This window comes from Dendronephthya gigantea, unplaced genomic scaffold, assembly GCF_004324835.1.
Source record: "Dendronephthya gigantea isolate DGI-Jeju-01 unplaced genomic scaffold, DenGig_1.0 000043F, whole genome shotgun sequence".
NCBI classification, from domain to species: Eukaryota; Metazoa; Cnidaria; class Anthozoa; order Malacalcyonacea; family Nephtheidae; genus Dendronephthya; species Dendronephthya gigantea.
In genome coordinates this window covers 383,257-407,035 of record NW_021163053.1, presented here as the reverse complement: position 1 = coordinate 407,035, position 23,779 = coordinate 383,257, and the positions used below count along the sequence as shown (strand labels likewise).

Here is a 23,779-nt window from a genome sequence, read left to right as displayed (position 1 = left end):
CGACCCACGGTCGGATTTACGCTGAATGAAGTCTTGTGATTGGAATAACGAATATAAGGATGCACTAAATGTTAACATCAGAATTGAAATAGTCCTGCACTATTAGACTCACCATAATCATAGTACAAAATCAAGTAGGTCATTCCTGCATGATCTCCCCAGACCAAACGTCACCCTCCAGTCCAGTTGTAAATAAAACAATTTGACATTTATTCAGCTAAAGTGAAACAGGAGCTTATATTCTCAGTTATATATAAGAATGATATATTGCTTATTTTCACGCGAAATTGTACATGAATCATTTATGAATTTCTTATATGAGAACAGCTGAATACCAAAATTAAAAATGTCATTGATAACGACACTAAACCACATGTGCTTTAATATAATTATTTGCCATATATCATATCGTTCACTGCATGCAAGGTCTGACCTTTTTTGAATCACTTATCAACGTCTTATCGTAGTATATATTACATATTTCTACAACTATATTTAAGTAGCTACCATACGTTGATATATAAGATGAAAGATTTGTGAACTAAAAAGCAAGAGAGTATTGAATGGTTGCAACTTCAATTAGCCACCTGTGTCGGCTATAATATATAGTTCTCGTGTAAAATGGATTACTTGTCAGCCCATTGCAGTCTTCTGCTTATCTTTTCCTGTCAAATTGTTGTCGTAACGGGAATATTCAAAGAGGATGGGCTTTGGATGTTTTATGTAAATAACGGTTCAAATATTGGAGAAGACTTGACAGATCAACTGAGGGATAATAAATCAATCAATATAAACCTCAGGCTCAGTGTAAGTTATGTGGAGGTGACGAGAAGCGTTCAAAGAAATCTTCTCAAATTTTGTGAAATTTTGACCAAAATGAAAGTGGTTGCCCTCTTTCTCCCTCCAAACTTGGTAAACAGAATTGAATATACACTTACTGCGAAGCATCTTTCAATTCCAGTACTGGATCTCAAAAAATCATTTAATGACATACAGGTTAGTGTTGATTACTTTCTTGACAAGGTGGCGCGGCGCGTAGCATTTTGATCCATGAGCAAACTAAAAAGCATTCAGCCATTAAACAGTGTGTATGAAAATAAACGAAACCTCGATTCTTTTTTAAAAGAACATAAGAGTTTATTATTCCTAAACGCCTGGTTTCCATTTAGTCATGAGTGTCGTGAACATGTCAAGGTGGTTGATGTGATAGAATATTTCTATGTGTGCGCAGTCAACTGATTTGAATACAGAAATAAAAACAAATTTACCTTCGAACTATTTCTCAAAGGTGAAAATGTATTGTTGATGCAAAATATTGCTAACTGTATGCAGTCAACAACGCAGTTTACATACAGATAATAAAGGAAAATTTCTATGTGGACTATATCACATCGTTCACAATTACGACTAAATGAAAACCAGCCGTTATTATGGTGAAGAATTTTTAACATTTGCAACACACTCCGAAAAGCAGAGTGTTGTGGGTGTTGTCAGCATCACACTAACTCGATAATTTTGAAAATAATTTATGGATGAATATTCAACAGATAAAAACAATAATAACTCAGACAGGCATGAGCCTAGCTTTACACAATGTGTCAGCAATTTGACTTGCCCTGCCATTGACTTTTCAACGGAAATAGCATGTATGTGCATTTTAAAGTGTCCCAAATTTTCACGCAATTAATTCTGTTTTATCCCACTTGAGAGTATAACTAGAATACAATTAGAAACTATATATTCAAAATTCCAAAGGAGTTGTACTCTTTTGTGCTTTGAGAACAAAAACAATTAAAGTGGATTACTTAAAGGCCCTGTCACACTGTTGCGTATCACATTCTACTATACTTGGCAGTGCTGACCCCTCATAAAAAGACCCCAATTACACGAGAGAGCCCCTGCCATATATGGTGTATATAGCCTTATTTGTCACTTGCGTTTCTCCTGCGGTAATGCGGTTATCGGACGCGACAAACAGCCGTGTTAGTTCGTTTACAATTATAGACCAAAGATGTTTGGCACGTTTAATAACTGGAGTTAGAAAGTTGAAATAGGACTAAGATGCTCTGTTTAATTTTAGCTAATATAAACGTCAATGTGAATATTACCGCGTTAGTAATCCAACAGAATGCGTTTTATTATTGTCTTGTGTCGTCGTCTTGTAGACATCTTAGACTTAGTTGATGTTGGCATTTTATTATTGCTATTACTATTTTATTGGAACCGTATCAGGATAGTCGCATATACTTCCAATGCATGTTCTCTCATCATAGAAGTATTTATTTAGTGGCCTAAACTGAACAATACCTGCAAACCTTCGCATGGCTCTCAGTGTCTACGGTCTACCTATCTGAAATACTGCTTTACAAGTCAAAGACTAGGGCGCTGTTTATCTGATCGCGTGTATCGGGGACATCATACTCCCAAGACAACTATACCAAGCCAACCCTTTATATGATAAAATTGCAAACAAATAGCAAGCGATAGTGTCTTCTTAATCAATGCTCTATTCGCTATTGCGCACGCACCGGCAGGAAAAGTTAACCCTGGAGGCCGAGACAGTGTAATACGGTGGCCGATAAGGCTACATGGTTCTCCCTACCACTAGGGTTACTCTTTTTCGTAAACAGCGTGTCACACCCACGTTGACCCAACCAGCCGAGACGAGTTTAAAACTTCCTAATATAAACACTTGCGTTTCAGCTGCTACAACTGATTATGAACACAAATTTACCTGGATATCCGAGATAATATAAACAGCGCCTATATAAAGGCCTGATTCAACTACTCATGCCCTAGTTCGGGGCCTATTCATAATTCATATTAGAGCCTGGAAACTCGTCTGATGTGAATTCGGTCACAGATAAGTTTCTCGTCCTAAATTTCCAGCCTAAAGGCTCAACACACGGGTTGAAGGATCACTGATTCGCACGCTCGACTATCTTGTCTTCTGTTATCCTTTTGTAACTACCTCCTTGCATACCTTTGATTTCAAACATCGCCAACAATAATACACAACCTATTACTACACACGTACCTACATAGTTTCTTAACCCTATTTGTACCGGGGTTTTTGATGTTGATATGACCGGGGGTTTGCTGATAGGGCACACCCCTCAGATATTCTGTCGATTACCTGAAATTATCCTTTTAGTTATATTTTTAGGAAGTTTTATCTCTCTTTAACCTAAAATAACAAAAAAGTTGAATTCACATCCAAAATGCTGCGTTTTGGCCCCATTCGATACGACCACCTATCGAAAAATGGCAAAAATCTCTAAATATTCTATGATTTTGGTTCTTTTCTATGAAGATACAAAATTAAACATTTTGGATGTGTTATTTTTTGTTTTTTTAAATTCAAACGACATAGTTTAATGTTATGGCATACCTCTGATGTCCATAAATACTACCATTTTTCTTTTTCATAAATCACCAACCCCCATTTTCCCCATTTTCGGCTCGACACCTTGTTTGACAAATGTCGTCAAACGCCCCGATAACTTTGAACTTTTCAAACAAAATTTTCACACTTGTGATATGGTAGAGGAAAAATATTAAAAGTCATAAAAGGGCAAGCGAATGGAATCACTTGTTTGCACGCACCCCCGTGCAAACCCCCGGTATAAATAGGGTTAAAGAGTTTCATCACACACGAATAAAACCCTTTCATTTTCATACGAACCGCATGGTTAGTGGTTGTCCAACAACCTACTAACTACCCCCTCTGTTTATTGGTTACGCCCCTAATTTACAAAAAATTTTTACATAAGTTACTCATGACTTTCCCCTTTTTTTCTCCACAAAAACCTAACCTTTTATACAATTTATCACAAATTAAACAATGAGAACTAAAATATGGTTCCAATTACCTATATCAAAATATAATATAAAATAAGCATTGTAATTTTATATATTTTTGTTAATATGTTGGAAATGTAGAGTGATCGCAACGCTATTCACAATTCACTTCACAATTTTTGTTTTCTTTTGATTATATAGTAATTTCACACTCTGTATCCCTATCAACTCTCGCTACACAACTTCTAAGGCTCTAGATTTACCTGTAACTAAATGATTGTCTTTGGGAAGGAATGTCTCTCTACTTAATTTAATGTCGTCAATGAACTAATTACCTAAATTACCAATATTCAACAAATTTTCCTCGTAAAAACTTCCTTACAGACTACTAATAAAAAATGTGCAATTAACTTGGATTGCTACATGCTTTTTTTGACATTCCTCATTCTAAGGAAATCATCGTTCTCCGATCTGTTAAGTGAGTAAGTAGTCCCCTTCATAACTTAACACGTCGTTTGAATTTTGAAATAACATTATCTCATTTTTATGTGTGATAGATATACATAAAAATTTATCTTTTTATTTTTTTATTTTTTTCATTCATAAGGGGCTTTCATTCCTACTAACTCTCCTGAGTCCTGACGAAGGCCCTCAGGTCGAAACGTCAAGAAGTGTTTTGTCTATTTTAGGCAGTTGTTATACCACATTTGATGCTAAGTTATATTATTTTCATATATTAATTGAAATAGGTAGTGACTACCTATCAAGCTGGGTCTACTGAAAATCTCCAGAATTTTCATTAAAAGCAGATTAAAAGCAACTGAAGCAAGAGAACTGTTAGATATCAGACTTAATATCTTTAAACTAGCTATATTTTCATATTTCCCACCGTATTTTAGAAAATACGAAGGGAATTTTTCATTCATTGTTAACGATCAATTCGCAAGCTCTTCTTGTGTTTTCATCCAGTTAATTAGTTTCGATTGTTGGAAAGGAGCAATTAGGTATGATCTTTCTTATTACGTAATACAGTTATTAGAATACCCGTTCGCAGAGACATGATAAAAGTATAGTATGACTTACTGGTTGTTCTACCGTACGAATTTTAAGCAAAATAAAAATACTATTGTGGTTGGTTGGGTGGAAGTACAATACGCACATAACGAGAAAGTAACCAATATTGAAAAATGTGGTTGTACCCTCGGAGATTAAGAAAAGACAAATTTCCAACTAGAAACAAACTGTCAGATCATTATATTTTGATGAAACAAGAAAATTTTGCTCAGTTTGTGGGACAACTGTTGTTACTGCCATGCTACAATATTTCATGCATTGACAGGATTTTCTGCATATTATAGCTACTAAATTGGATTTGGACGCATGCCGGTATATTAAGTAGACTAAAAACCACTTGTGATTAGAAATAAATGTCACTAACTGGTGGAATCATTTGGAATGCACTCGTTCGATAATAATATACAGCTATCATTAATAATATTGATAGTATTAATTTAATGTTAATCTAATTTAAAGTGTGTATAATTCCATTCGAAATTAAGACCCTTCAAAACCCTTGTAATAATTTAATATTATAGCCTGTGATGATTTTCCTTAAAACGAGGAATATTGCGAAATGGCTTGTACCCGTCTAAGTAAACTGTGTGTTTTTAACTTGCACTGAGAAAGGAAATTTTCATAGAATTTTCGCAGTCATGTATCCGATATTGTAAGTATAGGTGTGGCAAAAATTGGAAAATGTGGAATTTCACAAAATGAAAGTACCTATCGTTATGTCAATATTCAATAGGTAGTGCATATGAAAGCAGCAATTTTAACTACAAGGGGCTCTCTTCCAGCAGGCTGAAAATTGTAAAAGAGGTAAACATTGCGAACTCGGAGATGATCCTTCTTCAATACACCTCTACTGTTTTGCACATTGTTCACTTTAAAATAGCCCCTGCAGGAATTGCGTCTTTCATCCAATTATATTCTTTAAATCAACCGGCCCAAGCTTTTCATCAATTCTCTCTCTTCTCAGGCAGAAGAGTATGTGGCGAACGAGTCACTGTCGTGTGATTTTGATCAATTTCATGATAAAAGTGTGTGGATACGGTGGGTTTAAGTGATATATGCACGCGTGTCTGGAGGTAAAGTCCCGCAAATTCTGGCTTAACGAAAACAATCATAAGGCAGCGTTCCAGTTATTTATTACAGTTCATTGACGCGCTGTGGTTTCACCATGTTTCTTATAACAGGTGGGAAATTTGCCAGCCTCATATACCTATGTGCAAGGGTGTAACCACTTCCCTCTATTGCTTGATTGTTTTGGTCTAGTAACTAATTTTATAACACTAATAACTACCGTATTCACTTTAGTAATTTATAGCAGGGAGGGGGATGGGATGTTTCCTCTTCGTGATTGAACGTGCATGGGTATGTGCTTGCGCGCATATTTTCCCCTGTTTACAAATTTACTATATTTCCACATAAATGAATATATATGAATATAATAATACACCATAACTCTACAGACGAACATGCATGACATTTGACACATTTTCACGACACTGCATGTTATGCCAGGCTGGGATCAGTTACAGGGGTCAGAATAGAGAATATACCATGTCTGCACGGTTGTTTTTTGAGAAAAATTAGACTAAAATCATTAAAATTTTAAACTTATATGTATAATAGACAAAGAGCCGTGCCTCACTTCGCGCCGGTGTCTGACTGTATAAATTTAAAAGAAAAAAAATATCTTGGCATTTTATGTGGCGTGCTCAAGCCCCTATGATTTATTTTAAGTAGATACGTATAGATTATATATAGTTAGTCTATATTTACATTTTTAAATTTTCAAGTGATGTCTAAGTCTAGCAGGTCGAGCACAACAGGAATTAAGTTATCAGTATCAACAGGAAGTTTACTTCGTGGGATAAAAAACCACTCCCCGACCTGGTTATATAAGAGGAGAATTTAAGAACTGCTAAGCTAAGCACAATAATTCGATGCTGGTTTAAAGCAACATTGTATGCATGAACATGCAGTTGCTAAACGGAAACCATTATAGAAGAACAAGGTAGAAAAAACAGCAACTTGTCTCACAAATGTAAGTATTTTATTTGGTTACTTTATTAGCTAATATGAATAAGCACTGAACGAAGTGATAATATACAAGACATAAATTACCTGCAACACATGTGTCAAATTATTTTACTTTTTCACCAATTGTGTTTTAGCGAGGTTTTACTTGTCAATGGCAATGAATTCTATATCATCCGTATGGAGAAGCAGCATAACGGAAGTTCCAGGAGATATATTTCAGCGATGTACTTCAGAAAGCTGTGAGTGCGGAGGTAAACTGTTTCATTGCCCACTATGTACTCCAACGAAAATCAAAGGATTGAAACGATGCAAGTTGCTTAAACATGCATTTTCATGCTATTCACTGGAAAACAAGAATCTCTTTTGACGGTAAGCTGTATGTATAGTCATTTTTACCAAGTCATATAGATTACAGTTTACACGGGCAGCAAAAGGATGTGGAATGACCATCGTCTCAGGATAATTATCAGTATAGACTACATACATATAGTTCATTCCATGCATGCATGCAAGAGTTGTTCGTGCAATTACTTGATACAACGAAGGCCGAAATGTTTTTGCATGGAAGTTAATGAATTTTTTACTTCGCCTAATCATAACAAATTTTAAGTCATTGAGGACGTCACTTCATAATGCACTTGGCTATAAATATGTAGCTCATACTTTTAAGTTCTGGTTAATTTTAGAATGGACTGTTTCAAGATCATGTTTTCTTTTACCTATTTTAGAATTTGTCATTTTAAGATGTCGGCTTGAATGCATTTCCTCAGACGGAAGCATGGTTAACAATGTTTCGCATTTTCACTGTTGCTCCTGTGATAGAATTTTCGAGCGAACTGACTCGTTTACTAATCATTTGTATTCCCACAAGAGGCAAACTCTTGCTCGCGACGAATCACTTACGGGACAGTCGCAAACATCTGACTTACAGGATCGTGAATCGCGCACGAGTTCAAGCGACATTAATAACCAGCAAGGTACTTTAGAGTGCGAGTCGTGTTTGAAATGTTTTTCATCCAAAAAATCACTTCGGAACCACATAAAATACATTCATGTCACACCCGATTACATAAATGCTAACAGACATCTTTACGGAGTTTGCGTTGATTCGCGCAAGGGACTATATTTGGTAAGACGCTCATTTAGTGGCACTAGTCATCCTATTCATGTTCTTCACAGCTTTGGAAGCGAAGGTGGATTCTCGTGCGAATTAGACGAATGTAGGGAGGTTTCTAAAACAGCGAGAAGAAGCGGGAATCCAAATTTTACTTGCTGTCATTTGAAAAGCGTGCCGTACGTTTCGGAACCATTCAAAGGGCCACCTAAAATTACACGAAGAGCACTCGAAGAACTAATTGTTAAAATGAAGTGGCTTAAACAAAGCAGAGAACAAGAATGCCTTCAAGCACAAATGGTAGCAGAAAGTGCAAGCGCGCCGCTGATTGTCGAGTTTTGCAACAAAAACGAAACTTCAAACAGATTTCGCCACTTCTCAGTATATGTAGGAGAAGTACACCATTATTCCCGATTTAAAAGAGTGGTAGTGTCGTTCGATATTACTTTAAATAAATGGTCTTGCGGTTGCTGCCGTTTGAAGGTCACCTGCGTCCATAAAGCTATCGGAAAGTGGTATCTATATCAGGTGAGACCAGATGATTTGTCCAATGACAGTACACCACAAGAATCAGAAACCGCGGCAATAAACGACTACGGAAACGATGTCAGTGAAAGTGAATCGGTAGATAATCCAGCCGAAGAAGAGACTCTTTTTGTAAACGTTGGAGAGTACCCCCAAACGATTTACAGCTAACCAGAATGGTAGAATACATATATTCAGCGAAGAAAATTCCGCCATCTCTACCACGATCATTGACACATGATGCTGATGTTCTGTCCTTTCCACGTGTTCTGGTACCAATAGAAGAAACGTGCTGCAATTGCGAAGGTATTGCCCTTAGCAAAGAGAAATTGATTACACGGAAAGGAAAGATATTTACTTTAACCAAAGTTATTGAAGGTAAGTTTGTGCTAATGCACCCAGAGCTTTCGATAACACATCACGCTCAATATTTATAATTATGCAGTCAGCTACGTTAACATGGCGTTCAAATTGAAAAGGGTATTATTTCATGGTTACGGAATTTCTTTCAAAATGCAAAAATAAACAAAACATGTTATATTTTTCAGATGTTGAACTATGTTACAAATCATGTCCACAATGTGGACTGATATACCGATATCAGGAGTATACGGATGGGCTTCATAACTTTGACGATTACCATTGCTTTAGTCTAAGCTTCCTGTTGCTGTTACGAGCATTTGTCGAGGTAAGCTGGTAGAGAAGCCAAAAATTAGTGACTCCTGCACCTGCAGGACTCGACTGATAAAGTTATATTTAAATTATTGCAGGAGCATACAGCATTAGGAAGAGTCGCATCAGCAGTTGGTAGCACTGCCGGAGTGAAACTTAATCAAACCGTTGTGCGAAATGCTTACTATCACTTCGAAGCTCTTACTGAACACATATACGATTTTACATGTGTGCTCTGCGGAAATCACCCTCCACATCTAAACTGGGATCTCTGCAAGAAAGGGTGTTTCTCAATCGCACGTAAGTGCACCGTCTTGTTCTCTATATATACATACATATATTAAGGCCTAAATACGTTATATATTTTTTATCAAAAAATAGTTAGCGATCTAGATATTCCACCTGAATGTGACGACTCAGACCGTGTAAGCATTAGAGAGTTCTGGAAAAGTGTTGAAGTGATGCATTTAGCAAGAGGTGTAAACGGTAAGTATATATGGACCTAGTTACATCTATATCCGCACGTAATACAAAAATATACTAAATTTGTCAACTTCGCCTGGCTAAAACCTAATAAAACTTTTATACTAATTTAAAACTTTAATTCACACCCAAAATATAGCGAACAAGAGTTCCTCATTTCAAGTGAAGGCCAACTACCAGTTCTGGGCTCCATGGATTGGTCCGCACACAAGAAAAGGGGACAGTGCATATAACACGGAGTACAGAAAGTGTCATAGAATCCCAGAAAGTGACCAGGTGCTTGAGGATATGAATTTAACAACATATTCTGAAGAGGATCTACTGGACATGATGAATTTTGCGCAGGTATAGATTAAAAAACATGAGTTCATACAAATCTCTAAACCAAGCATGCTTGCATGCATTAACGAAGTCTCAGGTTCAGTTATCGCGGATGCAATCTTAAAATTGGCTAAACCTGTCATAACTGTCCCCACAATGATTATTTGAATTAAAAATACGATTCTCAACAAATGTCTCACATAACAAACACTTCACACGATAATATTTGCATTTTTCTAATTTTGCAAAAGCTTTTTGACATGCATGAATGTTGAACCCGTGCATGAAATTAATGTTGCTATATCAACGTCAATGTTTTTTTCTATATAATAGGTCCATGTGTTGCAGAGGTTGTGTGGTCAGCTGGGAGCGAAAGGCAGTTCACATCTACCCAAAAACGACGTTATATCATTCCTGAGAAAGAAGTTGAATGTACCAACACACTACAAAAAGATATTTACAAAGATATGGGGAGCGTCGGGTAAGTGTTTTAATGACTAGTTTTATACGTTTACATGCAGAATTGTAAAGCGACGATTTGACTGATTTGTATGATTTTCCTGCTTGTTATCTTTTTAGGTGGATGGGCGTCAGGCTCTTGTCCGCACAACAGAATTTATGCGATCAAGTTCGTCCTCAGAAGCGAGGGACCGCGGGATTATTCAGACCTTCTTCGATCTTTTAAGTATCCACCTACATTCAACGTATCTGACATCCCACAAAGACTTGCCCACCTGATGAATCGACTTGAGCCAGGTTTTTTCAATCCTAACGAAGGAAAACCCTTTCCTTCATCGGACGAAAATATCCGACTGGCGACAGATGGCAAACTGAAAAAACACTTTCCATGGTGGACATGTTCAGCACTTACCAATGCCAACGCTGGTTTAACGACTGATGACACACATCCAATGACATGAACGAAAGAGCGTTACAGCATGTATGACAGATTCCACGAGAAAAATTCCAACAACCCAGACGATGTGCTTCGACGATTAGTGATATGCCCGCAGCTCCACGCAAATGTAAACAGCGAGTCGCACGAACAACTTCACAGTGTAATGAACAAAGACAACTATTTCCTCAACATGATGCAACCGGCTACACACGTATTCATGAAACGACTTCTTGTTCATCTGCGAAACAAGAAAAAAAACAACGAGGAGATCGGTCGTCAAGAGCAGGCCCTACAAAAGCATGGATTAGTAGCACATACGACTGTTGATTCATTAGGAAGGATCATTATCGCTGGAAATATAGGTAGAGCATTATTGTATTAGGCCTACGCATATATACCTATTCACATTTATATTACAAAAGAGGGGTGTGATACACTGCCTTATTTCCCTGCAGATGCTGCTTTTGGGACACATTCAAGTGACGAGAATACGGTTAGCAGTCCTACTGGCAATGTCAATGAAGCGAGAGTTGACGACCCTTGGGAAAGGGAAGAATTGACGGAAGAACCTGACGTTCGGTTTATACCTCGAGTAAGGATCTTTTATTTATAATTGTGCATGCATATTTATCACTATATATAAGTTGCTTAATTTCTTCATTAAGTACCGTTAGTAAAATTTATTAAATTCATATAATTGTATGTAATCCGAAAATTGTCATTTTCTCTAATCATGTAGCTATAACTATAAAAGAGGTCAGTACTATACCCACTGTTGCACTCTTTCTTTTGAAGGGACTAGAAAATCCACCGAAGAAAAATCGTTGCTTTGTAAACAGCTTATTGCAATGTCTGGCATCGTGTATTCCAGTGAAATCCCCCAGCGGAAGCGACCTTTCGTGGTTGTTGTTTTACTTAGCCCGAACATACATCGAAGTTAGACAAGAAGATGTATCCCAGAAATTGGAGAGCCTTGCGTCTAAACTCGTGAATTCGAACGATCCCGATGATCCAGGCGATTTTCTTTATAGTCTTTTACGCTACACTTCGTCTGTAGGCGATGAAGCACTGCAGAGGTAATGTATAAAGTAATTAACATGTCGTTGAACAGACTTCTATCTGTATACATACAGGGTGAATAAAAAACTGATCACTGTTCAAATACAAATTTGCCGCATATTTGGCGAATCATTAATCGTGAATCTAAAAGAGAAATCTTGTTGGCGCTGGAAGTTAAAATGTATTCTAATTGTTCGAGATGATAAAACTGTTATCAACTGCGCCTGTTGGAAATTCTTCAATTAGGAAAATTATTATGAGCATCAGTTTTTTATACTCACCCTATAAATTATTCAAAAAGACAAAAGTGATATAGCAACAATATTATATACAATTAATTTAGTATAATACCTATCTGTTGCTTGACTCAATTATAAATGTTCCGATCTATTGATATCGCATGGCATCAATATAAAACATCCATTCCATTAAAAAATCAGTGCCTGTCGTGGAGTTGAAAGGGTGCAGTTAGTATGCCGAAGCTGTGGAAAACATAACGAGCACCAGGATGTTGCCTTCACAGTTTTAAACCTGCCAAGTAGAGAAAAATGTCTTCAAACGGTGGAAAATATGCTGCTAAACAACTTCGAGCTGGAAGATAAGGATCTTAAATCTTCATTTTGGTACGGATATATAGTATAGCATTTCGTCGTTAGTATAATATACATTGTGATTATGCTTTAGTATATACGATAGACTATTGAGACATGTTGATTAATTATAGTGTCTGTGAAGAAAAAGAGAAAGATATCGTAGAATTGCGACAGCCAATGAAACTACCATCGAGTCTAATTTGCAACATCCTCCCAGTAACAAAGAATGGGGAAAAACAGCATGTTCGCCTTAAGTTACAGGAATTAATTGGCGTTCACGACTTGTTGGGACGAAGACATACATACAAACTTTCAGCTTTTATAGTAAGTATAAATGTATATTCAAACGATTTGAAAAGCGGGCTTGATTTCTTTTGTACGGGCTTCGCGTTGACGTGCTCAATTTTAATTGTCTAACATTTAAAAATGTCTCATATAGACACACTATGGAATTGATGCAAAAGAGGGTCATTTCAACTGTACGGTTTTACGAAATAAAAGGTGGTTTCTAATCGACGACAAACTGGTCAAGCCACAACAGTTGTGCGAAACCATCTTCAACGGAGACGTATATATGCTGTTTTACAGCACAGAAGGTTTGCTATAAATACGTTTTGAAAAAACCTAAAAGTATAAGTGTAAGATCAACTATATATAAACATACGACAGACCATTCCGACAAACGTTTACCTAACTGTCACAGCCATATTGGATTTTTATTAATTATTATCCTTTAAGCGTGGTGTAAGCCTATAATCAACCTTTACTGGTTACGCTCCTGAATGTTAGCAGTCTTCATTTTAATCCAAATTTAAAAAGATAGGAATGTGTTTTTTATTTAGAACATTTTGAGGTTCAAATTATGACTGATGAAAGTACATCGATATCAGAGCCAAGGTGCATATTTTTATATTTTAAACTTTTTGTTGGCGATTTGATCCCCGTAGGCGCGTCTTGGCTTGAGCCGTTATATATATTATATATCTTATAAATAAAATTCTAAATGGACATCTGATCTCGAACCTATTATATAACTAACGATACTATACAGTACGATTACTTTAATCGGTAAAGAAACGTTACTTCTTGATATATAACGCATTGTTAAGACCGAAAAACGGTAATAAATTCTTAATCAATGGATAAAACAATAGATAATTTATCTTATTACTCAAAATATGTTTTAGACCAGATAAAGGATAAAATGGAAGTAACGACACCTCCGAGTCCACCTGAATGTGTACAGGACAGTACACTCACAGAAAAGGTTTTGTTGAAACCATATCCTGCATGATCGTTGTTCGATTTACCAACGCTCTAAACGTTTTAGTATAAACAGTGTATAAAATCCATTCATTCCTTGACGTAGGTTGACAGGTATTGGGACTTGCGCAAGGGACATCAGCTACATCACATTGTATCACACATCAACGGAACGCCGTTAATGTATTACGACATCAAGCTGCTTGACCAAGCGCCTTCCGACTATGAAAAAACATTGCTTGAACAATACGCAACCAAACATGGAGAAACGTATAACGAAGGATGGCTAAATGATAAGGTTATCACTGGTGTAATTGATATAGTATTCCGAGAACCCACATAGTTACAGTAACTCACATCATGAATAAACATGTATTTTTCTATTGAAATTTAGATAATAAACAATTTTCTAATCGACGTACAAAGAAAATCTCAGGTAGGGGAAAGTAAACTACTGTCTGTACTGAAACTAGAATAATAACTGCAGATAGTGTTCTTAACAGTTTATTATATGAACAAGAGTAGTTTACTGGGAACTAAAACACTAGTGGAACGCTCATACGCCACTACATCAGGGACCAGGTGCGCGTATTTTTCGTATGTCACGCTGAGGATTGAGGAATAACATTCAAAATATTTTTCGCTTAAATCAATATAATAAACAGAACATTATACGGTTCGCTTGAAGATATGGCACTCGTGTCAAAAACAATTTCTCACTCGTTCGGTGCGCTCACTCGTGAGATTGTTTTTGCTACTCGAACATAAAATCCGTGCTATATCCTCTATATTTAAATAAGACCACTTGGTATTCCTTATTTTGTGATATATATTAATCAGCTAAATATTTATCTTTACTAGGGTACCAATCGTGTAGCAGTCATGAGCAGCTTCATGTACACAAAACTATGTAAATATGGCGTCCATTCCATAACGAAATGGATTCAAAAGGTATGAATTCGTTTCTTTCAAAATAATGCTTTATACTGTATATTGCTCAACGCTGATTTCTGTGTGGGATCTTTCAGAACCCATTCTTTAAAGCAGACCTGTGCTTCATACCAATAAATTTGGACAATAATCACTGGAGTCTTGGGGTAAGTAATTTTTTAAATGCGAGTATAATAGCAAAAAAAACAGGGTTTTTTATAATTTTGTAATGGAAAGTAGTAAACATAAAGACTTCATTTAAAAACAAGTGCCTTTTGAACTGCGGTAGAACCTGCGATAGAATACAATATACATACAGTATATGCCTCTGTTTCAAAAATTTAGAAAACAAATATTTTATTTAGTCAGGTTCCTAAAAAAATAAATTCAACTCAATAAATTTACGTTTTAGGCAATACTTTTCACTTCTGGACTGTTGTTCTAAATTAATCCTTATAGGTAGTGGACTTTACTTCATGTACCATATTTCTTTATGACCCTATGGCTATGGCGATGTTAAGAGAAGAGAGAAGCTTCCACAAAAAAATTAGGTAGGCCTTCAATGGACAGATAAATTAGGTGTTAAAAAATGTTTTGACATGGATGTATTACTTAACATTCACTCAACTTATAGATTACTGATAGCACACCTTCAAGCAATATGCCCAGAAATGAGTCCACCAGATGTTAAATATTTTGATAACTCCACAAAATTTGAGCCCAGACAACTTGATGGAAGTTCATGTGGGGTTTTTGTATGCATGGTAAGTGAAAAATACATTTGATATAAATTATCTAATATATTATAGTTATGTTTTTCCCATTGCTTCAATTACTGTAATGTCTAGCGGCATATTTTGTTGTTAGGTAGCTGATTATATGGTCAATGGTTTGGATGTGAACTTTACACAGGTAATTATATCGAAGTACAATTTCTGGTAACTACATTATTTAAACCACAGAAAAACCCCTGCTGTATTTTAATATGTTTAAATTTATGATAAATCATATTGCATTTTTTACCTAAAGGAAGACATACTATGTTTAAGGAAATACATGGCAGTTCGCCTAGCAAATCCTGAAAAAAACGTCCAAATACCAATAAGGTCAGTTAAATGGATGTCACTTAAAATCTATTGTTGACATAATGGAATTTGTTGAGAACTATTCTCACTAACACATACTCTAAATTTTGGGTAGCTAGTAAAAGACAATTCATTTACAAGTACCAATTGCTTTTAGGAAACAAACTGAACATTGCAATGAGGATGACCATGCCACATACACACTTAAAGCAAAGGTTAGAAATATTCTGTCTCTATCAGATGATGGCTTAGAGTCTGTCTTTAAAGAAGTATTAAATGAAGGTGATAAAGGATTCTTAACAATTAGCTTGGTTTGTAAGCGATTTAGACAGATAGTGGGAAGAGACTCTTTTAGACGCACCACTCACTTCGCCTGGTTAAACAGTGTGTGGGAATGGAATTCATCATCAAAAGAATTCAAAGAGGAGAATTACAAAATGTATGAAATAAAAACTTGTTTTCAATGTGGCATGTCATTTAAAGAAATGTATGGCTTTATTGGAAATGGTAAATTTGGCGAGTTCAGAAAATTTTACTCAACTCTTGAATATCCAGGATTCTGCAGTAAAGAGTGCATTAAAGAAAGCTAATTAATAAAGTTGGAAGTAATTACATCAGGACTATATATGGCATAAACCTTTAAGAAAACATCATGTTTCATAATATCTGTTGAACATAATACCAGGCTGATATTTTCACAGATAGCTGCCACTGTTAAGCCGGTTTTCCACAAGCAATATTTTTGCGAAGCAACTTTATTCCTTTGTATTTGAGCAATTTGTTTCAGATGGTTGCAGTTAAGAGCTCTGGAACAAATGTAAAATGTCGATTCGCACGAATAATATCGCTAGTGGAAAACCGGCTTTAGACAGCCTTTGATGGTCATTGTGTACATAATATACTGACAACTCCACAAATTTATCACAATCTTCTTTCACCTATGTCCTTATGAAACATTTCAATTGGGCTTTGCTAAAGCCCAAGGAAAATTTTCATTGTCTTTGAAAATATCAACTTAAAATTTGTTTGTAAATATATGCTAGTATTTAGTTGAACATTGTTGTCCATTTATAATATTCACATCTATATAAATCACATATAAAATATTCACAATTATATAGTTTTAATATATATTTTTTACTTACACGATCTGCGCTGTATTTTCCCTTAGTAGTCTCAGACATTTTCTATTGGCAATGCTTAAACTCCCAATCCTTCCTTAAGCCAACTTGTCATATAGATCTCACTTTTTAAATATCTTTAAAATGGTCCGACATGTTGAATTAGAAAACAGATTTTTACTCAATAATGGCGGCATTGCATATCACTCCTCTATGTATCACTCCATATATGGCCGGGGCTCTCTCGTGTAATTGGGTCTTCTCGTGCGGGTCTTCTCCGGTAATTGACACTGCCAAACCCTGCTCTATCACATTAGCGTATGGCACCGTGTGATAAATATCACGCATACGCCGGAATACGCTGAAATATGCTGGTGGTACGTCGTGCGTAAGTTATACACGTTCCAAGCACGGTCACATACGCTGGTATACGCCGAGGAAGAAAATTTTTTTTAAGCATGCTTAAAAATCTTGTGCGTGTTTGGACGTATGGTTTATACGGTAAAGATAAGCTAGTCATACGCTGAATACGGCAGAAGGACGCTAAATGTACTGTACTAATAGGTTGAGTACGCTAATCATACGCAAATGAGTAAGTGTGCCGTACAACTAACGTGTTGATAGCGCATCAGTAACGAAGGTCTAACTTATGTGTGACGTATGTTTAACGTCTATAGAGGGCTTAGCGTATGACTGACGATTAAGTAACGCATTTACGGTACAATTAGTGTATATTTAACGCTTGGTCGTCGTATCCTCAGAGTATTGCAAACGTTACGAGGAAGGGTATGATTATAGCATGTAAGGAATATTATAGCATGTCATTTATTGTGTATAATATATATTTATGTTGGATGCCTTCATATCATCTTGTACCTTCGAGGATAAAGGATGGAGTTAGCTGTTCTTGAATACCAGTTTGATCTCATAGCTTTGACGATTCGTCACATAGAAAATAACAGAAGGAAAAGGAGAAAAGGAAAAAGAAAAAGACGTGAGGTATGGAAGAGATCATGGATCGGAAGGCGAAGGCAGTTCATTTACGACCAACTTCTGGTGGAACTTCGAAGCGAGGATACGCGATGTTTTAAGAACTTTATGGGGATGGTCCCCGAGATGTTTGATGAACTTCTGGCAAGAGTGAGTCCCAGGATAACCAAGAAACATACCTGGTATAGGCGACCCCTGGAGCCTGGGCTGAAGCTCTCTTTGACTTTGCGACAACTTGCCTCTGGGAGCACGTATTCAGCCATGAAGTACGGATGGAGGGTCCCCCACAACACCCAGTCACTTATTGTCAGAGAGGTTTGCCAAGCCATCATCGACGAATACATGTCCGAAGTAATGACCTGCCCTACCACGCCAGAGGGATGGCGTGCCATATCTGATAAGTTCCTCAAGAGGTGGAACTTCCCCCATACATGTGGTGCTATAGATGGAAAGCACATTACCTGCAAGTGTCCACCAAAAAGTGGATCCCAATATTTCAACTACAAGGGATTCTACTCTGTTGTACTCATGGGCCTTGTAGACGCAGATTATAAATTCATCTGGGCAGACCTCCGTAGTAAAGGGTCATCATCGGACGCACAGATCTTCAACAACTCTGAAATCAAAGAATTAACAGAAGACGGAACTATAGGATTCCCCATCCCCGATGCTTTACCAAATGACTATCAGAGTGTCCCCTACTTCTTTGTAGGTGATGATGCCTTTGCCCTCCGAGAGACAATGATGAAGCCATACAGCCACCGTGGTCTATAGTCAATACTTCTTTCACGTTGGTGGTTGAAGGTTGAGAACCTCATCCTGAAATCCAATATCATCAGTAGATTCCATGATGTCTCGAAATCCTGAAAGACTAGTAATGTTCGGGTGACTTTGCTCAAAGGCTGAGCTTGGACTGTGCGGCGTTGGGCTAGACGTTTCCGTTATTAACTCTGTTGCAGAAGCCAAAGAGGCACGAACCGGGCCAGAGGTAGGAGTGCATTGTTGCTGAGTTTGCTGAAACGGTTGCTGAGCAAGTTGTTGGGAAGGAGGAATCATCTGCTGTTGTTTAGTGGTAGTCTTGTGATGATGTGGATACTGAAATAACCGCTGGTGAAACTGCTGCATGTACTCCATGGGCTGAGAGCCTCTCACCAACGATGCCAGGGGCATGTTTATAGGCATGTTGCTAGGTTTCTGATAATGCTCAGAGAAGGATGGTGCTGATGCTCTAAATGAACAGAAGGGAATACTTGTAGTAGGGTGCAAATCGTGGGGTGGTTGAGAAGGGATCTCTTGTTGGTTTACTTTGATAGATGGAGCCGCCATTGCACTTGGAAATTCATCATCGCTGTCCTCATCCATGAGTTCAGACAATAACCTATTGATGGAGGACCTTGCCTTCTTGTACTTGGACTTGGACATAGTCAAAAGGCTCTCTTTAACATAATTTGCAAAGACACTTCGTGCTGTAATGGGCTGTTGTTTGGCTTTGTAGATGTCTTTGAGGATGGTGCCAGACTCAGCAACTCTCTTATGTAGAGTCTCAAGGACGTCACTCTCTGTGTCCTGAGGTCGCTTGTGGGACCTTCCAGCGGTAGATGATGGTATTGGAGTGACTTCATCTAAGACATCCTGCATATCAGCGCAGGCGCTCTCGGCAGCATTGAGATCCCCTCTGTGAAGCTGGATGGTTTCCTTCACCTAAAAAGACCAAAAATATCATGTGGAAATTGTCTCAAATTACTTGGTTATCATGTTGCTAAGGTAATATGGTAAATTACACTCTGCATGGGCTCCGGTCGGTGGCGAGTGACAGTCTTCAGGAAGGCAAACTTTGAGAGGATCCACTGTTCTCTCTTAGTCAGGTTTGGAGCACTATCCCCGCTTTTCTTCTTGTCAAGGCGTATATTGGTGTCGCGCAACGATCTGAACCAGCCCTTGAGGATGTCAACAGTCTTATTCATCTGATGTGCTTGCTCTTCCCAGATCTTCTCTTTCTTGTCTTTTCGCCTATAATCTGTCATCTTCACATTCCACAGCACAGGATTGTCCATGATAAACTCCAGCATCAGCTCCTCTTCTGTGGCGCTGAGGTTGTAGGGGTTTTTTTTCGCCCTCTTCCTCTAATTTTCTTCTTGCTATCAGCCCGCCGGAAGGAGGTGAAGTCATCAATGGTTTCAGATGATAAAGCCGATGAATTATGGGAGTCTTGGGAAGGTTGTGTTGGGGACTTTGAGAGCTCAGGAACATGTGGCGCATTATTTAAAGATGTCTCAGGAATAAGTGCATCATCATCAGGTGGTTCAACTACATCTGCAGGTGCACAAACACGTTGTTCGTCAGCTTTGGCAACGGCTGATGATGGAGTCCTCTTTCCTTTTCTTCGTCCGCGGGTAGATGATGTCTTCTTATTTGCCATGGTGTCTTCTTCTTTTTTCACTGTAGGTTTGACATTTTCTCGAATGGAGCCGTGTGAAAATACTGCCGCTTACATACGATTAAAGTCTGTGAAACGCCAGTGGTATACTTGACATGCGCATTCCAAACGCTTCTCGTAAGCTATTCATACGCTGGCATACGCCAGCGACAGGCTACTCATACGATACTCATACGTTTAATAAGTTAATTTTATGCAAAATGTCCTATTTTTACGGACTTTTTCGTGCGTATAAAAATGAATGAAATGATCTTTATACGCGGCTCATACGTTCCTATCATACGCAACAGTGTGACAGGGCCTTAAGAAATGTTTTTAATGTACACCTTAAACATGTTTCGCCAAAAAACAACCCTCTTTGAATCGAGCTGCAGTTTTAATTTGAATATCCTTGAAGCATTGCTTTAGTGCAATTATTACCTATTCATATCATCAATTAGAACCACGGAACGGAAAACTATTAGTATTTACCTATAGCATCACTTGCCGTTTAGGTTTTAAGAAAATAATTGCCAAACAGGAAATAAAAGCGCAGACTTCGTAGAGCTCTCTCACAATCAGTCTGCATGGGGCTCAATCGTTTATTCATTAAACAAAGTGAGGGAGAGAGAGTTTTAAAGTTTATTTTGTTTCATAGGAAAACCAGGTGATCAACTTGTACCCAAGTAAAAAAGACAGCTTACCGCACGTTATGAAAATTCTACGCACATGGAACCCAGCTGCTTTGATCTGTAACAAAGAGACTTATGACGAAATCAAGTGTCAAAATACCCATAGATCAGAGAATGATCTGAAGTTTTATTATCTCGTATCAGGTCTATCAGCAAAGGATCGTGCACGGACGGGGGCTGCCATCTTAGCAAAGATACGAAATTTAAATATTAAGATCTTGGTTCTTCTTCTTGACTTGCAAGAGGAGATCGATGAACTACTTGCACTGGGGAGAATGATGCAGATGACTGGAGAAAAATATAAATGGATTCTGCCCTTCGAAAACACGCAAAACCAAGTTTCTCTTCCATTCAACTCGTTTATTCTCCAAATGAAAAATTCAGCGATATTTCAAAATATTTTGTTTGATGTTGTTGAATTAGTTGAGATGGGTTTTAACAGTTACACCAACGAATACCCACAAGCCTCAGTTCCATTAAGAAGTTGTTTTAACACATCAGATCCATCCTTCGGAGACGGATTGTTCAGGTATAAGTTAAGTTTGTGATACTAAAGCGACTAAGTTTGTGAGGTTAATTTCACTGGACTAGCAGCGATCCAAGCACAGGCAGACCTAACCTAGTTTATCCCAGCCAATGAAGATTCTAAGGATTCGGGGACGGGGACAGGCACACTTCGCCAGAGAATGTGTGAAATTTAGGTGTCTGGATTAAATATGATTTTCAGCATTCTGGTTAGACATTTTAAGAACATTTTACGTTTGCAATTAGAAATTTGAGCATTTCCTAATTTTTACAACTGCCCATTTTAAGTTTTAGAACTGCCCATTTTTTAACTAGAACTTCCTATGTTGGAAAATGGGAGGCCCTACGACTCCTCCTGCAGTATTAATCCTAAATATTGCATATTTCTAATTGCTTATTCCTTATCAGGCATTTGCTGCATCAATCATTTGTTGGAAAGACTGGGTATCTTGCCTTTGACAAACAGGGAAGAAGAATCAATGCTGAATACCAGGTGTTAACTTTCATAAACTTCACCTGCATCTATATATTGGAAAAGTTTCCATTCGTATAATCCAGCAAAGCAAACTCAATCAAAAGTATAACTAGAAACGCACTTTGTAGACTGAATCAACGTAGACGTGTTTAGAGTTACTTACCAGCCAACTTATTATTACTTAATATTTTAGGTTGTTAATCTAAACAATGAGTTGGTCACAACTTCTTACGTGTCATCCAACTTCCAGCCAAATTTGCCTAATAAAATACGAGCGGTTACAGCCGCGTCTGCACCCTTCGTTTATCGAAACAAGATGAAAAAGGAACATCAAAGTTGTGGAACAGGCTTGATTTGTCATGTTTACATCATGAACCATACTCAACCATTTTGTTGTGAAGGCTACATTATTGATTTATTACACCTTTTAAAAACAGATTTAGGCGTGGATATCGAGGTGCACATCACTAAAGATGGAAAATATGGCGCGCTAAATGAACAGACAAACCAGTGGAATGGTATGATTGGGGAACTGGTACGAGACGAAGCCGACATTGCTATCGCGGACTTGACGATCACCGATGATCGTTCTCGAGTTGTAGACTTTACTAATCCTTTTATGGAGATTGGCGTCGGAGCGCTAGTGAGAGTTGATCGCCAGGGTCTTACGCACGGTATCTGGGCATTCTTGCAACCAGTTGCCGCGCAATTATGGATTGCAACATTTCTCGCCATCTCACTCATGGGTATTTTGTTCTGGACAATGGAGAGAATTGCGTTTTGGATCTTGGATAAGTTTTCCATACACAAGGACAAGAAAGCAGATAAAACGCGGAGAGATTTTTCATTTGCAGCTAGCGTACATTATTCCTGGAGTACCGTGGTGCGCACGCGGGACAAGGTGAAGACACCGTCAAGTACAAGTGCGAAGATAGGTGCCATTAGTCTTGCATTATGCTTTTTGGTATTTATCACAACTTACACAGCACAGCTTGCTGCATTCCTGGTTGCAGAACTTCATGTTACTCCAATTACTGATGGAATACAAGACAGTAAGGTAAGTAAAGATGGCTGACAGCTGAACACTGACATTCTCTGGTCGGAGAACTTCACGAAATATAATTACAATAGCCATAAGCTATAGCCTACGGAACGAAAGTGATAATCAATTGAACGGAACGAAGTGATAATCAATCCTGTTCTCAGCTGCTGGCAAATTTATCGAGCATACGCCAGTTCAGGCAAAATGCGACCACTTTTTCTCGCAGCGGTTTCTAAATTATTGCGTATGTGATTAATTGCTTGATAAATACGTCTAATGTGCTCAAATTGAAAAATAAATTCGGATTTCCTAAAATATTACACAGCGACAACAAATTTCCCAGCTGTTGTTGTTCTCATAAACTTTTATTTTCACTTCCTTCCTCTTCTTGTCTTCTCCCCTCTTTTTCATTCACTTTCCGCTCGTTTATCCCATCAGCCCTGATCAGCAATAAACGTATTCACCCCTTGCCGACAAGACAAGAAATTGGCAAACATTAAACGTAATGAAACATCACAGACCGTATGACCGCATTGCCACCCATGCACTTAATTCAATCAAATGTTAGCCTTAATAATTAATTAGCTTTCTATAATTTTAATGCTAAAATTTTGATAGTATAATATTATCCATAATTCATTACTTATACTCGCGTAAAAACAAATACGA

The 23,779-nt window shown here is 37.5% G+C and overlaps 4 protein-coding genes and 1 long non-coding RNA gene across 7 annotated transcripts in view; 3 read left to right on the top strand and 2 right to left on the bottom strand.

Annotated features, from left to right (window-relative positions):
• The first annotated feature begins 421 nt into the window (after positions 1-421).
• The window catches only part of LOC114527221 (glutamate [NMDA] receptor subunit 1-like), a 24,655-nt gene continuing 1,297 nt past the window's right edge, over positions 422-23,779 (top strand). Inside the window, exons 1-4 of the mRNA XM_028548867.1 lie at positions 422-996; positions 21,035-21,597; positions 22,002-22,086; positions 22,262-23,125. Coding sequence (XP_028404668.1) covers positions 622-996; positions 21,035-21,597; positions 22,002-22,086; positions 22,262-23,125 — 1,887 coding nt within the window. The 5' untranslated portion in view covers positions 422-621. The remainder of the gene's footprint in view (positions 997-21,034; positions 21,598-22,001; positions 22,087-22,261; positions 23,126-23,779) is intronic.
• Positions 8,704-10,534, top strand: LOC114527225. Its single transcript, XM_028548873.1, has 6 exons — positions 8,704-8,923; positions 9,094-9,233; positions 9,316-9,517; positions 9,599-9,703; positions 9,840-10,045; positions 10,355-10,534. The coding sequence occupies exons 1-6, from the start codon at positions 8,722-8,724 to the stop codon at positions 10,520-10,522; spliced, it is 1,023 nt and encodes a 340-aa protein (XP_028404674.1). The 5' UTR covers positions 8,704-8,721; the 3' UTR covers positions 10,523-10,534.
• LOC114527226 lies at positions 10,283-17,263 on the bottom strand. 3 transcript variants are annotated; one of them, XR_003687397.1, is made up of 4 exons: positions 16,995-17,263; positions 12,330-12,509; positions 10,893-11,987; positions 10,283-10,464 (listed from the first exon to the last, which is right to left on the bottom strand). It is a non-coding gene; the product is annotated as an uncharacterized LOC114527226 (long non-coding RNA). The 3 variants fall into 3 exon arrangements; XR_003687396.1 differs by having other exon boundaries at positions 10,444-11,157; positions 11,693-11,987; XR_003687395.1 differs by having other exon boundaries at positions 10,444-11,987.
• LOC114527223 lies at positions 12,517-16,981 on the top strand. Its single transcript, XM_028548871.1, has 13 exons — positions 12,517-12,601; positions 12,703-12,895; positions 13,011-13,167; positions 13,759-13,838; positions 13,941-14,132; positions 14,229-14,270; positions 14,696-14,785; positions 14,863-14,931; positions 15,224-15,315; positions 15,399-15,528; positions 15,632-15,676; positions 15,794-15,870; positions 16,007-16,981. Exons 1-13 carry the CDS (start codon positions 12,549-12,551, stop codon positions 16,437-16,439), a joined length of 1,653 nt encoding a protein of 550 aa, XP_028404672.1. The 5' UTR covers positions 12,517-12,548; the 3' UTR covers positions 16,440-16,981.
• Positions 17,833-20,681, bottom strand: LOC114527224. The gene is made up of 2 exons (XM_028548872.1): positions 19,742-20,681; positions 17,833-19,661 (listed from the first exon to the last, which is right to left on the bottom strand). The coding sequence occupies exons 1-2, from the start codon at positions 20,027-20,029 to the stop codon at positions 18,747-18,749; spliced, it is 1,203 nt and encodes a 400-aa protein (XP_028404673.1). The 5' UTR covers positions 20,030-20,681; the 3' UTR covers positions 17,833-18,746.

Coding starts and splice junctions, on each gene's coding strand:
- LOC114527225 (XM_028548873.1), top strand. CDS start 8,722: ATGGTAGAATACATATATTCAGCGAAGAAAATTCCGCCATCTCTACCA. Junction 9,518..9,598: donor AGGGTGTTTCTCAATCGCAC/GTAAGTGCACCG, acceptor ATCAAAAAATAG/TTAGCGATCTAGATATTCCA. Junction 10,046..10,354: donor ACATGATGAATTTTGCGCAG/GTATAGATTAAA, acceptor TCTATATAATAG/GTCCATGTGTTGCAGAGGTT.
- LOC114527223 (XM_028548871.1), top strand. CDS start 12,549: ATGCTGCTAAACAACTTCGAGCTGGAAGATAAGGATCTTAAATCTTCA. Junction 12,896..13,010: donor ACAAACTTTCAGCTTTTATA/GTAAGTATAAAT, acceptor TGTCTCATATAG/ACACACTATGGAATTGATGC. Junction 14,932..15,223: donor ATAATCACTGGAGTCTTGGG/GTAAGTAATTTT, acceptor TAATCCTTATAG/GTAGTGGACTTTACTTCATG.
- LOC114527224 (XM_028548872.1), bottom strand. CDS start 20,029: ATGCTGGAGTTTATCATGGACAATCCTGTGCTGTGGAATGTGAAGATG. Junction 19,662..19,741: donor GACCGGAGCCCATGCAGAGT/GTAATTTACCAT, acceptor TGGTCTTTTTAG/GTGAAGGAAACCATCCAGCT.